This window comes from Ornithorhynchus anatinus, chromosome 11, assembly GCF_004115215.2.
Source record: "Ornithorhynchus anatinus isolate Pmale09 chromosome 11, mOrnAna1.pri.v4, whole genome shotgun sequence".
NCBI lineage: Eukaryota > Metazoa > Chordata > Mammalia > Monotremata > Ornithorhynchidae > Ornithorhynchus > Ornithorhynchus anatinus.
The window spans coordinates 72,172-88,042 of NC_041738.1; the positions used below are offsets into that span (position 1 = coordinate 72,172).

Below are 15,871 nucleotides of genomic sequence, written 5' to 3' on the forward strand. Positions count from 1 at the left end.
AGGAGGCTGGTTGGAGGGTGGGGCCGGAGGTGGGAGCCCAGGTCCAAGCAGGGGCAGGAGGGGGCATGGGAAGAGCCAGACTGCAGCAAGAAAAGGGTCATATGCCCAATTGGACAACAAGGAACATGGTCTGCTCAGGAGACCGCTCGGCTCCAGCAGTGGTGGGGAGAAAAACCAGGTGGGGAATCCAGGAGGGGTCAGGGGCTCCAAACAACAGCCACACAAATGACCAAGACCCAGGTGGAGACAACAATTTTGGACAGAAAATGCTGATGACTGCAGGGAGGAATGAAAAAGAGTGTGAGCTGGGACCCCAAGGCTTTCCTCTCAGGAAGCTCCCACCTCCAGCAGCTCCTACCCCTCAGCACCTGGCCAAACCTGGGGGTGCTGGAGCATCAGCAGGAATCTCTGGCTACTCCCAGCAGGTTGGCAGATCCCCTCAGACACTGGTGTGATGGTCAGGGCAGGGACACTTGTGCAAAGTGTCCCAAGCACTCTCTGGGCAGAAGGGGCAAAAAAATGCCAAGCTGCAAGCAGCCCCTCCCACATCCCCCAAACCCTTGCCAGGCCCCTGCCAGACCTGTGGCTGATGGGACCGCCCTGAGTCTATCCCAGCAGGAACCATCTACAGACTTAACCACACCTTTGCTATAGGCAGTCCAGAGAGATGCCAGGCCAGGCCCAGCTTCAGGCCCATTTGTTCACCGACTCCAACCTCCCGTAACCCTGGTGCCACCAAATAAGGCCAGTGAGCCCAGCAAGCCAAGTCTCTGAACCAGCCAGACCCCAACAAAGGCAGCAGCACACAGAGAGGATTGACTCCTTCCTCCAAAGTCTGTGCCCAGGGTCAGTTTCCTCCTCCCCTAAACTTTTCAGAGCCCCTAGGGACAGCAGTGATAGGGCGGGAGCAAGGCCTGACTAGGCTTCAGGCTCCCGGGAGCACCACTCTTCTACTTGAAGTTGAGGTAAATGTGCTCCTCCCCCTGGCAGAAAACTTCGGTCCAAGCATTTCCACGGGCACTGCTCTCTGCCCCGGTGTTGAAGTAATTGTGCTCCACCTCCTCCTCCTGGTCCCGGCTGGAAGCCTGGGTCCAAGCTCTTCTGTGCGCACTGCTCTCCACGCTGGTGTTGAGATAAATGTGCTCCACTTCCTCCTCCTCTTCCTTCTCCTCCTGGTTCTGACTGGAAGCGCCAGTCAAACCCTGGAACCCGGGGGTCAAGGGCTGGGGTCAGGGCAGGAACCAGGAAACTAGTTGGGATCACTTTGTTCCTCTGAGCCAAACCCCAACCAGGACCTTACTACTCACAATGTCACAGGGGATGGGCCCGAGCAGGAGCCCATGTTTCTGGGGTGCATGCATGGGGGATGCCCAGGGAATGGGGCTATGCAGACTAAGGTGGTGTCTGGAGTGGTGAGGGAACAGAGGATGGGGTGTTCAGGTGGATAGGATGGAAGGGGTGTTCAGGTGGATAGAATTGGAAGGGGTGCTCAGGAGAGCGGGACGTGCAGGGTCAGGAGCACTCAGGGATGGTGTTAGAAGGGACAAGAGGGCACGGGATGGGGTTCTCAGGAGGACAGTGAGTGGGGGCACAGAGGGACAAGGGCAGGCTGGGGTTCAGGTGAGAGGAGGCGGCAGCACAGCCTTGCCCAAAAGCAGCCCGGTATGGGCACTGGATCCCGGCCCCAGTGGGAGCAATCAGGAACTGGCCTCACCCAACACAGGGCTGAGGGAACGGGTGGGTGGGCCGGGGCTTCAGGGGCTCCCCACAGCATTTTAGCTGGAATGAAAAAAATCCCTAAATTCCACCCTGGACCCAAGTGACAGTCCGTGGCCTATGCCAGACCCAAGTCTTCACACCTTACCTTTTTAGCACCAAAGCTGGCTTCATGTATCACAGTAGGGGGAGTCCTGTGGGAACAATTCAGCAGCAATGACTCCAGTCCTCCCCAGCAAATGCAGGAGTCACCCCACAACCACCCAGGGGGCTCTGCTCCAACTGTCATAGAAGGGAGCCCCTGAGGGAAGCTTACAGGAAGGAGGAGGGAGCGCTTCATGGAATTCCAGGCCTGACTGTCACCTTGCCACTCAAGTTGTGCCCACAGGCCCATGGGAGCCTTGCTTGGGGAATGGGTGGAGCACACTTCCTGCTCTAAGGTAGCCACATGGTACTGGGGTGGGCAAGATTGGTAGGAAGCTGGGGTTGGCGGGGGTAGAGGGTGAGGGTGGGGCGCTGCCAGAGCTGCCAATGAGGTCTTGGCTTTGCTAAATCCCAGGAACGGTATTTACTGTATGTCTCTGCTATCCCCACCAGCAGGTGCTCCAACTGGTTCACTGGGAGGGCTGGGCCAGAGGTGCCCAGTGCACACACCACGTACCCAACAGGGCACTTTCTGCCCCTCACAGTCCTCCTGCCTCCCAGAGAGAGAAGGTGGGAGGCCGGGTCCTGCCCCCAGTCCAGGGCCACCCACTTGGTGGCTGCTGCTATAGCCCTCTACCTTCAGAGTAGTGACCAGGGCTGGTGGGCTTATAATAATTTAAAAATGGAATTTTTGAAGTCCTTACTATGTGCCAAACACTGTACTAAGCACTGAGAGTAAATACAAGATAATCCACAGAATAATCAACTGAGAGCACTGTTTCAACTCTGCCCAAGTGGACGGCAAAGCATGGAGCAGAGCAGCAAAGGCAAAACTCCTCCCTGGGTCTGTCTCCACTTCTCCACGCCCCACCCTCTCCCCTCCGTGCTCTCTCTCAGCCTCCCTTTTGGGTCAGTCATCATCCCTTCCCACCCAGATGCCTCAACACCTCTCCTCTATATCCCTACATTCTTTCCCCACAACCCTGCCCTCCACACTCCCATGGTCCCTCCCCTCCTTTCTGTACTTACCTGGTGGCACTTCTTCTCACACCCCTCCCTGCATACACACCTTCTAGGTCTTCTTTCCTTACCCTGTGTATGTCTCCATCTCTGTTCCTCTGTCAACTTCAAACCAATCATGTGGAGTTGTGTGTGCTGGAGAGTACATGTGCAGGTGGGTGAATTGTGTGTGTGTGTGTGTGTGTGTGTGTGTGTGTGCATGCACGTGCACTCGTAGAGATAGCCTCCCTTTATATCCAGAGATGTTACTTCTATCCAGGTATGTAGGTGTGGCTGGGCTGACACTCTATTCCCCTGGGAGAGAACATGTTTATTGTACTTGGCCACATGAATGGGTTTGCTCCTTTCAGCATCTGCCTTTACTTTCTAATCTGTCCCTTGGTCTTCTATCTTCCTGAACCTTGGAACAGTGAGAGCAGCCCCTCTCCCAACTGCTGCTCATGGGGCTGATCTGTCTGCCACTGAAGTGTCTCCTGGCCTTCCACTCTAGCAGGGCAGCCCCTCTTTTCCTGTCACTGACCGCCTGCCAGGTTGGGCGATCTGCTGTCACTGTAATCTCCCGGACATCCATTCCAGGAGAGCAGCCCAACTCTGCCCACGGTCTGCCAGGCTGGTCTGTCTGCCATCAAGATGTCTGCCAGCCAGCCGTTCCAAGACAGCAGCCCTTCTCCACCCATCTCCTGCTGGGTGGGTCTGTTCACCACTGTGGTGTCTCCCAGTCATCTGCTCCAGGAGAGCAGCCCCTCTCTGCCCACTGCCTACTGGGCTGGTGCGCTTGCTGCTGCTGTGGCTGCTCCTGCTGCTGCTGCTGCTCTCTCCCAACGGTCTGCAGCTCTCCTACATTATTTGAGATTGAGCATCACTGTATCTTTGAAATGTTGTCCTGCTCTTCCGGCTTGCAGTTTCTCTATTACATTGGTCATACAGTGAGCCTCCATCAGCAAGCTCACACCAATGCCAACTAAGCGGTCCCAAGATTCCTGCCTCATTTTGTCCCTGTGACCAGGTCCCTGTCCTCCATCATTCAAAACTGAGCTTAAAGCCTGACTCCTCCCAAAAACCTGACCTGATTCAGCAAGAACCCCTTTCCTAACAATAATCGCCATTATCTGTTAGACTGGAAACTCCTGGTGGGCAGGGATCATGTCTCTATAATCTCTCAAGCAAGGTGCTCTGTGCACAGGAAGCACTCAATAAATACAACCCCTTTCCTCTGCCTCCACTTAAAGTTACAATAGAGAAAACATAGGTGAGAATGCTGATCTAGGTGATGATGCTGAGGCGACAAGGATACCGGTGCTGAGGTGATGATAATGATGACAAGGATACTGATGCTGAAATGATGATAACAACAGTGAGGCTACCGATGCTGAAGTGACGATAAAGATGATGATACTGAAGCTGAAGTGACAAGAACAACAGTGAGGACTCTCATGCTGAGATGACAAGAACAACAGTGAAGACACTGATGCTGAGGTGACATCAATGATGATGGGACTATTGAGGTGACAGTGATGATGAGGGTGCAGATGCTGAGGACATTGAGGGTGCTGATGCTGGTGACGATGCTGAAGATGATAAGGAGACTGATGCTGAGTTGATTATACCGACAATGAAGATGCTGAGGTGATGATAACGATGATGAGGATGCTGAGGTGAGTATAATGATGATGAAGATGCTGATGTGAAAGAGGGTCATGATGGCGATGTGGGTTAATGCAGAGGATGATCCCAAGGTGACAGTGATGAGGAAGAAGATGATGATGATGTCATCAACAAGGCTGATGCTGACTCTGATCTTCACATGACAGTTTGGCTGAGGCCCAATGCAGGCCAAGTACAATAACTTCAGCCTTTGGGGCCTCCATGATGTCAGACTGCACTGGGAGGGAATCCCACCGCTACAGCACTGGGGTTGGAGAGGCCCCCAGCATAAAATTCCTGAGAGTCAGAGTGGGAGGGGGTTCCACCTGCTGGAATGGAGGATGGAGTTGGAGGTCTAGGAGGGTACTTCTTCAGGGTCACTGTGCAACCGGGTCCAGCTGAAGGACCCAGCTGCTTCGGCAGGGGACACAGGCAGCTGTGGGCATAAGGACCTGGACTACTCTCAGAAACAATGGAACTTCAGCCTTGGCCCACTGCTGCAGGACCACATCAAAAGACCAGAGGGAAAGGATTCTGTTAGGGAGAGAAAACTGGGTAGGGATAGATGGCCACACTCATGGTTCTGCAGAAGGATGGAATGGCATGGGAATGGAACAGTGAAGGGCCTGAAAGACCATCTGGGAATAGAACAATTGCCACTGGCATTCAGGCTGGACAGGTGAGGACTCTTCAGTCCAGAAAGGACACCAAGAGGTTTGGAAATCCTAAAGGCTATGGACATTTGTCACTTTTCTCACCCTAAAGGGCCCAGATGAGGGGCACCATTAACTGTGTTCTGCTCAGAGGAATCATTGGTCAACAAGAACTTCATTGAACTTGAACCATCCCATGCATCATTGCAAGATGTTGAAACAGACAAAGAAACTGAGGTTTCTCCTTCAGCAGCTAAAATCTTGGGACTAAAAAGTCTTGCTTAATTTTCAAGAATGAGAATGAACTTTTAATGCTAATCAAAGAAGAAAAAGAAGGGACTAATGAGAGAGGAGATCAAAGGTGCACAGAGGAGTTCAGAAGGAAAGCACCAGTACCAAAGGGTTTTGAGAAGAAAATAAGAAGATGGCAGCGGTTCAACCCAAATTGAATGAATTCCCCACTTACATTGAATAACCTCCATGACAGTCAGCAGAACAAGCTCCTGCAGCTCCCTGCAAAGACTCAGTTATATTACAGCCCCTCATTTTCTTAATACTGTGATGTTAAGCTTTGAATTTCTAATTTAAAAATAAAACAATAGTTTAATGATATGTATCATTCAATACCATTGTCACCACCATCATCATAATATATAGCATATAAGGGAATTTCTTATTACTCTTCCAGATGCCCTAATTTTTTTAAGGTATTTCAGTCTTTCATTCGTTCAAGTTCTGGGGTAGATTCAAGCTAATCAAGTTGGACCTAATCCACGTCCCACATGGGGCTCACAGTCTTAATCCCCATTTTACAGATGAAGTACTTGAGGTCCAGAGAATTGAAGTGACTTGCCTAAGGTTACACAGTAAACAAGTGGTGGAGCCAGAATTACAACTCAGGTCCTTCTGATTCCCAGGCCTATGTTCTTTCCACTAGGCTATGCTGCTTCCCTATTTATGATGTGCAAGTGTCTAGGAATATGAGAGCATTTTATGTTCCGTGAAAATGTGGTTGAATTGTGAATGTTGGTATCATGGGGATGTTCCATGTGGTTGTGTTTGGGGTGGTGGGGTAGGAAGGGGGAAGGGGTGCGGTGGTGGCATGCCAGTACTTCACTTTGCTGCATGGATCATATTCTTTAAACATCACTCAGCCCACATTTCCCCACTCCTCGAAAACCTCCCATGCCTAACCACTTTCCTCTGCATCAAGCAGAAATTCCTGATCCTTGGCTCCAGTATTCTCCATGACATCTCTCCAACTTATATAACAGTCCTCCTCACCTACTATTCCCCCAGTGAAATTTTTGTTCTCCACAAGCTTGCCTTCTAACTGTCCATCATTCGTGACTTTCCCAACTTGGTCCCTGGTCTCAGAGATACAACTACAAATCTTCCCAAGAAGTATATTTCCCCAGCTTCAAAGTGCTCTAAAAAACCCACCTCTGCCAGGCAGACTTCCCTGATTATTGCCACACTGTCATCCAAGGCACTGTATGGACAGGTTTAGATTTAAATGGATACTGTAATTTGTGTCTACCTGACTCCCTCATTGAATTGTAAACTCCTTGAGGGCAAAAAATCATGTCTACTAACTCTAGGGTACTCACTCGAGTTCTTAGACTGTGAGAAGCAGCATGGCATAGTGGATAGAGCTTGAGTTTGGGAGTCAGAAGGTCATGGGTTCTAATACCGGCTCTGCCACTCATTTGCTGTTTGACCTTGGGCAACTCACTTCACTTCTCTGTGCCTCAGTTACCTCATCTGAAAAATGGGGTTTGAGACTGGGAACCCCATGTGGGACAGGGACTGTATCCAACCTGATTTGCTGTATCCATCCCAGTGCTCAGTAGAGTGCCTGACAGAGTAAGCACTTAACAAATACCACAATTATAATCATAATTGGTAGTAGAGTTCTCTGCACATAGTAGATGCTCGATAAACACTAGTGACTGATCAAATCTGTTAGTCAAACAATAATTACCTGCAGCAGCCTCTGAGTTTCTGTCTTCCAAGAGCTCCCCCGATGATCAAAACTGCCAGGAGCCCAGAGAGGGACAAGAGAACCGGCAGCAGTTGAGAAGGTCCAAGACCTGGATCAAAGATGCCTCCAAGGTTACAAGACATGCCAGCCAGGGGAGTTAATTCACTGCTCTGAAGACTACACCATCCTTGTTGCTGGTGCCTGAGGTGGAATTACTGATGTCTCAGAATGGGGACCCAGCTTTGCAGATCGGAGTGGAAAGGACATGAGGCTTTGTGACTGGAAAGAAAAGCCTCGCTCCTCGGCCCCCCACACCACACCTCTCCCCTGCACTGAACCCACTGAAGAGCATTTATCTCTGGGAACCACCAAGGATCTCTCCCCCAGACCGTGGTCCTGGTGCTAAGAGAAGTGGGGACCCAGCATCTCCAGAAAGCACATCCTTCTCCCCTCCGATAACTACCTCTTCAATCCCAGTTTAACGAAACACATAGTGAAGAGCTGCTAGGTCCCTGTGTGACCCCGTCCTGTCCTGCCCCAGCCCAGGACCTCCACATAAGAGAAGAACCATTACCTGAGGTCCCGTACATGGACAGAGACCTGTTCCCCGTCACATGGCTCACAGAGCAGACAAGGTCAGACATGTAGCTGCTGTTCCCCCAGTAGGTGCTGACCACCGTCACTGTCCCGTTGCCGTGGGTCCTGCTGGAGGTGCTGTGCTCCCCTGGAGGGACCCAGGATATCTGGGCAGCCGGCTTCCCTGCAGAGGCCTCGCACACAACCTGGTTGTCCTTCCCCACAACCAGCGAGACCGTGGGAGGTACTGCAGAGGGGAAAGGAAGGGAAGCCTGAAGCTCAGCTCCCTGCCTTGGGCAATAGGTTTTGCCCCCGCCCGAGGCCAGGGAACCTCACCTGGTCCTCGACTCCAACGGGCTCATTGCTGGGGAGTGGACAGAGGTGGTCCTGGATCCATTCATCACAGCCCACCCCTGCAACCATGCCCTTGGGAAACACACACATGGTGGGCTCACCATCCCACTATCACGGGCTTTGGAGTCAGAGGTCATAAGTTCGAATCCCAGCTCTGCCACTTGTCAGCTGTGTGACTGTGGGCAAGTCACTTCACTTCTGTGCCTCAGTTACCTCATCTGGAAAATGGGGATTGACTGTGAGCCCCACGTGGGACATCCTGATTCCCCTGTGTCTACCCCAGCGCTTAGAACAGTGCTCGGCACATAGTAAGCGCTTAACAAATACCAAAATTATTATTATTATTATCCCACTATCACCCCTCAAGACCCATTCACCCAGTCCTGGAGATAGCAAAGGTTGGCTAGTATTTTCTCCCAATCTTCCATCCTAAATCGTATGCTTTCCTCCTAAATCTTGCTTCTGGGATCAGGCCAAACCATCCTTATCTCTTCGACATCTGCACCCCCAAACGCCTGGGTATCACCACTTGTTTCCCCATCACCTTAGTCCCACCTGGCAGTTTGCTTAGTCTCGGGGTCCCCTGGGACCTTTCTTCCTTCCACCAGACTATGGTCCCAAGGACCCAGACACTAAGGCCTCAAATGAGCAACAGTAATGGCCCACTGGGCTGCAAAATCTGAACCTGTTCACAGAGGGGCTCAAACAGGGAGGTGGTGAATGGGGTTGAGGGGAAGGAAGCAGGAAAAGGAAATGAATCCCTTCTTTTCTGGAAGAACTAAATATCCTAGAAGCAGACTGGGTGCTCAGTCTTCCCCTCCCCCCCAAGGGATGATCAATCACCACATATGTCTGAGAATGAGGCCCTGCAGTAGCAGGGAACCAACAGTTCTCATTGTTGGGCCTGTTGCCCGCTGAGGGACTTTCATGGAAAATTGGATCATTCCTGTTCCTCTGTGCAGATTTCACCTGTGGCAGCTCCAGGCCTAGGCAGTGAGGGGATGGAGAACTATCATTCTGACATCTCCAAAATAAACAGACCAATGTGGATGAGAGCATTCACCAGCCCCTGAATTCAGAGCCCACACCTTGCAGGAGTCAGTACTGGATTGGGGAAGAAGGGGGAGACCAGATCAGGACCAGAATCTGGGCCATGGTGGAGGACTGGGGAAGAGCCATAGGGCTCTGGGGGTCCTGCTCTTCAGATCATAACACAAGGACCTTCCCACCATCAAGTGGTACCCTGGGAGAGTTGAACTTCTGGGACTGTCCTGAATCTACCATCCCTGAGAGAAGCTCTTCCTTACCCAACACACTCAGGCAAAGTCCGCAGTTGAAATTTCCCTGACTTGTTGCAATATCACAACGGTAAAAGTTGTCATCTGTGATTGTCACGGGTTCAATCTGCAAGGCTGGATTCAGATCGGGTCTCGGTCCCCAGGCTAATCTCACATCAGGAGGGGTGGTGATATAGGCTGTATCATTCCTGTAAGCCATGGTCCAGTTAGCAGTTCCATTGCAGGTGATGGTCCATGAAACCATAATGAGATTCTCCAATGGGACGATACAACAGGGAAGAGTTGCCTTGGAACCCACCACTGCCTCCACCGAAGTGCAACCTGGACATAGAACAGGAAAACCATAAAGGTCACTGGGCGGGATCACCGTCCTCGAAGGCCTGTCTGATGATCTGCCAGGACAGCGTGTCCTGTGGCTGATGCTACAGCGGCCACTGTCAACTTCCCACCTGGCAGCCCCGCGGTCCCCATCCCGGATGGGTCTCCAGCGGAACAAATCCCGGACCATCCATTTCCCAGTTTCCGGAACACTCCATGCTATAGCGGAGTAAGAGCTGGGCAGGGTGGAACTCGAACCCTTGGAAATGCTTAGAACTTGTGGCCCTGGATTAGGCCTAGCAGGCCCCAGGGAGCAGGGCTTCACCCTTGACAACTGGGCTCTCCACAGAGCTATGTCCCCTCTTCCACACTGAGTTACATCTGCGGATCCTCTCTGCAGGCCCCGGCAGTAGGGGCCCAGGGAGCCAGCTGCTCCCCAACGTGGGACTGACAGGAATCATCCATCTGGGGCCCACGGCATCCACCACTCAGCAGGGTCACCTCAGGACCAGGTCTACGTGAGACTAGCAGGTTCCACCCCATTAGTCCTTTCACCCCATCTATGCAAACTAGTCCCTTGCTCAACCAACAGGCTCACCACCATGCTGAGAGCCACTCCCCTCCGCAATGGGGGACTTTGTTAATGAGATGTACATCCCCTTGATTCTATTTATTGCTATTGTTTTAATGAGATGTACATCCCCTTGATTCTATTTATTGCTACTGTTTTTGTCTGTCTGTCTCCCCCGATTAGACTGTAAGACCGTCAGTGGGCAGGGATTGTCTCTGTTGCCGATTTGTACATTCCAAGAGCTTAGTACAGTGCTCTGTACACAGTAAGCGCTCAATAAATACTATTGAATTGAATGAATGATGGGCCACTTACACATTCCCTCTTAACCCACTGCCTTCCCTGCCTTAAATCAGAACTCCAGCTGGCCCCTCTGCCGGCTGCTGGCCCATCGACTAGATGATCGCATCTCTCAGGGATTGGGGCTCCCCTTCCTCCTGTCTGTGAGGCTAAGCAGTCCAAGGCCCAGGCTAACCAGTGATCAGGCAGAATTCCCCCTCTGTGAGGCAACGGGCAAAAGGCAGCCTGGGGTGGGAGGGCTCAGTTGTCAAGGGGTGGACCAGGAGTCTTGCTGTGCACGAGAGCCCTCCTGGTTAATCCAGACAAGTTCTGGACAAGTGGATGCTGTCCCTCTATCATGGCACGCTGAGAAGCAGCGTGGCTCAGTGGAAAGAGCACGGGCTTGGGAGTCAGAGGTCATGAATTCGAATCCCGGCTCTGCCACTTGTCAGCTGTGTGACTGTGGGCAAGTCACTTCACTTCTCTATGCCTCAGTTACCTCATCTGTCAAATGGGGATTAACTGTGAGCCTCACGTGGGACAACCTGATTACCCTGTATCTACCCCAGCGCTTACAACAGTGCTCTGCACATAGTAAGCGCTTAACAAACACCAACATTATTATTATTATTATGGCACTGCCAGGAGGCCAGTTTCGAGCTGTGCTTTCCACCCAAGGGCCTGTAATTTCTCTGGAGGCCAGCTGACAGGAAAAGAAAAACGCTGTGCAACAATGATGGACCAAAGTGAAGCCAGGCACACGGTAACGCCAGAAAGCTCTACCCCTCATGTGAGGAAAAGATCCGTTATTGCCCCATGGGAACCTTGCTGGGCAGGGTCAGTGTGAGGTCTCCACCTGCTGGTTGGTCTCGGCGTCACCTCCCCCCAGAAGCTTCCTTATTCCCGCTCCAGGGCCCAGCCCGGCTGCTCTAACCCCAGCTGCCCGACCACCCAGCCGCCAGACCACCCTGCCACCCTACCAGGCTGCTGCCTCCTGGCTACGGCTACCTTTGTCGAAGTTGCTGCAAGCTTGAGCTTCCTGGTCCGGGATGAGGGTTGGGAAGGTCTGTGCCACAAGTGAAGGCCCAGAGGAATTTACTGAAGCTGTCGGGTCTGCTGTGGAAAAACAGAACCAAGCGACCTTTGTGCTCAAAACAACGTCGAGTCACCTGTGCTCTGTATGCAGCAAGCCCTCCATAAATACCACTGAAGGCAGTGTTGTCCAGTGGACACAGCACAGGCCTGGAAGTCAGAAGAACCTGGGTTCAATCCCGGCTCCACAGTTTGCTGTGTGACCTTGGGCAAGTCATTTCACTTCTCTGTGCCTCAGTTACCTCATCGGTAAAATGGGGGTTAAGAGTGGGACCCCTCTGTGAGACATAGACTGTGTAGGGCCTGTTTAAATTGTATCTACCCCAACGCTCAGTCCAATGCCTGGCACACAGTAAGCGCTTAACAAATGCCATTTTAAAAAAATGACCGATTCATCGACTGCTTCACTCTTGGGATAGCTCTACCTGCTTGCGGGTAACAGTCAAGGGTGAAAACCCCACAGACCTCTTCATGAGAAAGCAGAATAGTTTCCATCATCTACCTGGCGTGGGAACTGATTCATCTGGACTCCTATGTTACTCTTCAGGTCTTCCTTGACCTGCTCAATTGTTCTGAGCAGCTCTTAGAAGACACTCCTTTTTCCTGTTCTGAGCAGCTTTAAAGTAGATGCCATGTAAGTAACAATATTGATGGTTAAATAAGAGAGATCACCTAGGATCCCAGTGTTGGGAAAGTTAATTTCATGTTTTATCCTCTAGTCCTTTGCAACTTTGGGGTCTGGGAGAACCAAGTCCATTGACATAGCTCTGCAGGGAGTTTTCTGGGTCACCAGTGAACTTGAAGAACTTTCTGAAGCAACTTGATGCAACTTGACCGATATCTCTTGGGGAAAACACAAATTAGCAATTAATTTAGGTTTTAACACACTATCAGCAACCCATTAAGGAAACTTCAGTCAGGAGGTCACAAAAGGAGTACTGGGAAACAAAAGAAGTCCCTAACCACACCAACCCAGAACTACTCAGAGAAGAGCAATGAGGGATAAACCACGCCAAGTTACACATGCATAGCGTCTGGATGGTGCAGCTTCATGGACCACTGAACATCACAAACACTGAGACCCTGGATACTGGTTCAGCCTGCCAGCCTCAAACCCAAGTCTGTCACCTTACACTTTTGCTGCTCAGGACATGGGTGGAGAACAGACAATGACAGGATCTCCAAACAGCAGCTATTTGGTGAGCTATAATGGGAAATCTCTCTAAACCAGGATGGATCATCAACCACTTCGGGGAGACCCCAGATATTGCAAGTGACTCTGTCCTCTCTGCACCCACCAACAGAAATTGATAAGACCAATGCACTCTCTTGGAAGAGAGAGAAGACCCTTTGTATTTGTGCAACTTGGCCAATCTCACTTCTAATTCCTTTCGTCATCTCTTTGAGATGAAAAAGGTGGCTGATGGTCCTGGAATTCCAGCTCCGATTTTGCCATCCATTTCTTAGTAAAATATTATTCATGCCCTGGATCACCCAGGGGTGCCATATCTGGCTTCTTGAGCAGTTCCATCAACATCACCTACGGGCCAGACTCAACTTCTGTCGGCATGTCGGGACCACAAGCAGCCAAGTCCTGGAACACAGTCAATCTCCAACTGTGGAAGCTCTGCTCACCTCAACCTAGTACTCTGGGTGGGATATGTGGGGAGAACGGATGGCTGTGAGACACCTAGATGGCTGCTCTCTGAAGAGCTGGAAGGAAGGTACTGAAAACTAAGGGATCAAAGAAATGACTATGAGAGACCATAAGGTACAGCCCCAAATGATAGGGCTTCAACGAATCAGTGGTATTTATTTGTCTGTTTATTTAGGAAGTGCTTGCTGGTTGCAGAGCACTGTACTGAACACTCCAAAGAGGGCAGTGCAATAGAGTTGGTAGACTTCATCCTTGTCCATAGGAGCTTTCAGTTTAGAGAGGGAGACAGGCTTTAAAATAAATTCAAGATAGGGGAAATAATCAATTGATTGGTCCTGTCTGACTTAATGATAGAGGCGGTTTGAGCCCCTGCGGGCTTCCAAGAATGGGGAGAATTTCTCTATCAGCAGGACTACTTCTAGTGGCAGGGTGAAGAGTAGACTTGCAGAGGAAGAGGCTGGTGACAGAGACTGGGACAGGAAGTCACCTCTCCTTGTTCAGTTTTAGCCTGAAATGACAGTCATACATGACTGACCTCATTTCCTTGTAAAATATGACCAACTGGGACACTGAACATGCCATTAGGGAAAGGGTCTTGTGGTTGGTGAGTAGAAAGTACCCACTGAAAGTAAACTCTCCCTGCCTGTCACACGGACTAGATGACTTTTTACAGACTGGCTTGGGAGACCGGCCAGTAAGGGCAACTGAGAACCAAGACACGTTCAAATGCTTAGTAAATGTTGGCAAGGGTTGAAGAAGTAGGCCCAGATTCTTGGGCATATAGAAACTTGTACACAAAAAGTCAATTGGAAAATCATAATATTTATTGCATGTATTTCAGAAGTTTCAAATGGCTTCCTGTCTACATAATCAATCTTCACACCATCCTGAAGACAAAGGAAGTAGGACCCCTCAAGTTTGGTGAGAGGAGAGTGTTGCAGAAAGCAGGGCAGTGGCAAGTCTCTTACCCTATCACTTGCTGATTATCCTTAAGCAAGTTGTATGGCTGACCCAAGAACAGAACACGGGTTTCTGGCACCCCATCCAGATGCCCCATCCAGACATTCTCCTCGAGAATGTTCCCACCAACTCAACCAACACCAAATCAGAGCTGTAGTTTTCTAAATTCTCATTGATCTCAGGTCAGTTTTCTAAAACATCACCTTCAAAGTCTTCCCACCTGCTCCTCGAGGAAGCTTTCCAGATTAACCTCCAGTCACCTTAAACATTTTTGAAAATGGTGATTCACAGACAGCTCTTGTATTTTCTTACTGACATTCACCTAGTCGTCTTTCTTTAAGCTTCCATTGCCAATTATATCTTTGTCCTTGCTCTTGTTTCAACTACTGGTAAATAAATAATTTGTGTCTGTTTCTCTTCCCCGTAAGATTGTAATATCCTTGAGGGTAGGGACAGTATCCGTTACTCACGTTGTACTTTATCAGCCACCCAGTTCAGTGCTCTGCATGCAGTAGGCGCCCAGGATAGTGTTCTGCACAAGGTCGGTGCTCAATAAATACTACTGATTGATTGGATATATGAAGAATGGAATTACAGTGGGGAAAGCCTTTCATAGTGAAACTGACATACCCCCTCGCTAATGTCCAACTGTCCATGAGGACCACAAGGAAAACAGGCCACCAAAACCAAGCTCCAGCAGCCTATAACCCCATCAAAGCACCCATGGTGGCTTCTTTGGCCTGGAACAGTTGCATGAGACAATCCCTCCTGACTGGACCGTCTTACCCGGCAGGCTGGGAGTGAGCAGGTTGAACCCTGCCAGGGCCCGGGAGCCTTGGGTCCCACTGCTCAGATGGGGACCATTAATCAGTCTCTTCATTTCATCTCAAAGAGGAGATCAAAGTTAAAGGCACCAGCATGGAGAGAAAAAATGATTCTACAGACCCTATCAAGTTGAATTTTGAAAACTCCCAGTCAATAAATAAGAAGAGAATCATTCGGGTCTCTTTGCCCGCCCGCTGCCTCCCGGCATCAACTCTGTCAACAAGTGCTCACCTTTACTGGAAGCAGCGGTGGCAAACAGGAGAATCATGATTACCTTCGGCTCTGAAGCCGGCGACTTCCCCAGGGTCCTCATCTCCAGGCTCTTCTGCACTTCACTGTCTCCCTTCAGTTCGGCTGGCAGGACCTCAAGCAGTTTTCGTGGCCAGGGACTGTGGCTCTCTCCTCCTCGCTCTCTCGCCCGCCCCTTTCGCTCCAGTCTAAACCACACCGCTCCAGCCCATCAAAGCCTGCTGGGTCCTGCTCTCCCGCCCCCCAACCCTGCCCAGGGCTCCTCTCACCCTGGCTGCTTCTGGCAGATTAGCCACTTGGGCCAGAAGAGGTTTCTCTCTGCAAGTCACCCCTGCAACAGGTTTCCTGTCTTCACGGTTGCGACGAAGCCTGAGAAAGCAGGTTGACTAGGTTTTCACTTTCCGCTCATTGGTTCTCCTCTGACGTCTCTTGTGCACAGAGAAACCCCGCCCTGGACCCCCAGAATGTGCTGAGATCAAATAGATATGCGTGCAGATGGTTTTTTTAGAATTGTTCTCCATACTCAGAGAA

General features: G+C 50.7%; 1 protein-coding gene across 3 annotated transcripts; it reads right to left on the reverse strand.

Moving 5' to 3' along the window:
• Positions 1-15,676, reverse strand: LOC114815012 (cell surface glycoprotein CD200 receptor 2-like). Of its 3 annotated transcripts, none has more exons than XM_029074753.1 (7): positions 15,323-15,676; positions 11,566-11,673; positions 9,399-9,710; positions 7,736-7,984; positions 7,162-7,270; positions 1,865-1,910; positions 1-1,202 (listed from the first exon to the last, which is right to left on the reverse strand). In XM_029074753.1, exons 1-7 carry the CDS (start codon positions 15,402-15,404, stop codon positions 951-953), a joined length of 1,158 nt encoding a protein of 385 aa, XP_028930586.1. In that variant the 5' UTR covers positions 15,405-15,676; the 3' UTR covers positions 1-950. The 3 variants fall into 3 exon arrangements, with proteins under 3 accessions (XP_028930586.1, XP_028930584.1, XP_028930587.1); XM_029074751.1 differs by having other exon boundaries at positions 1-1,223; XM_029074754.1 differs by lacking the exon at positions 11,566-11,673 and having other exon boundaries at positions 1-1,223.
• Between the last annotated feature and the right edge of the window lie 195 nt (positions 15,677-15,871).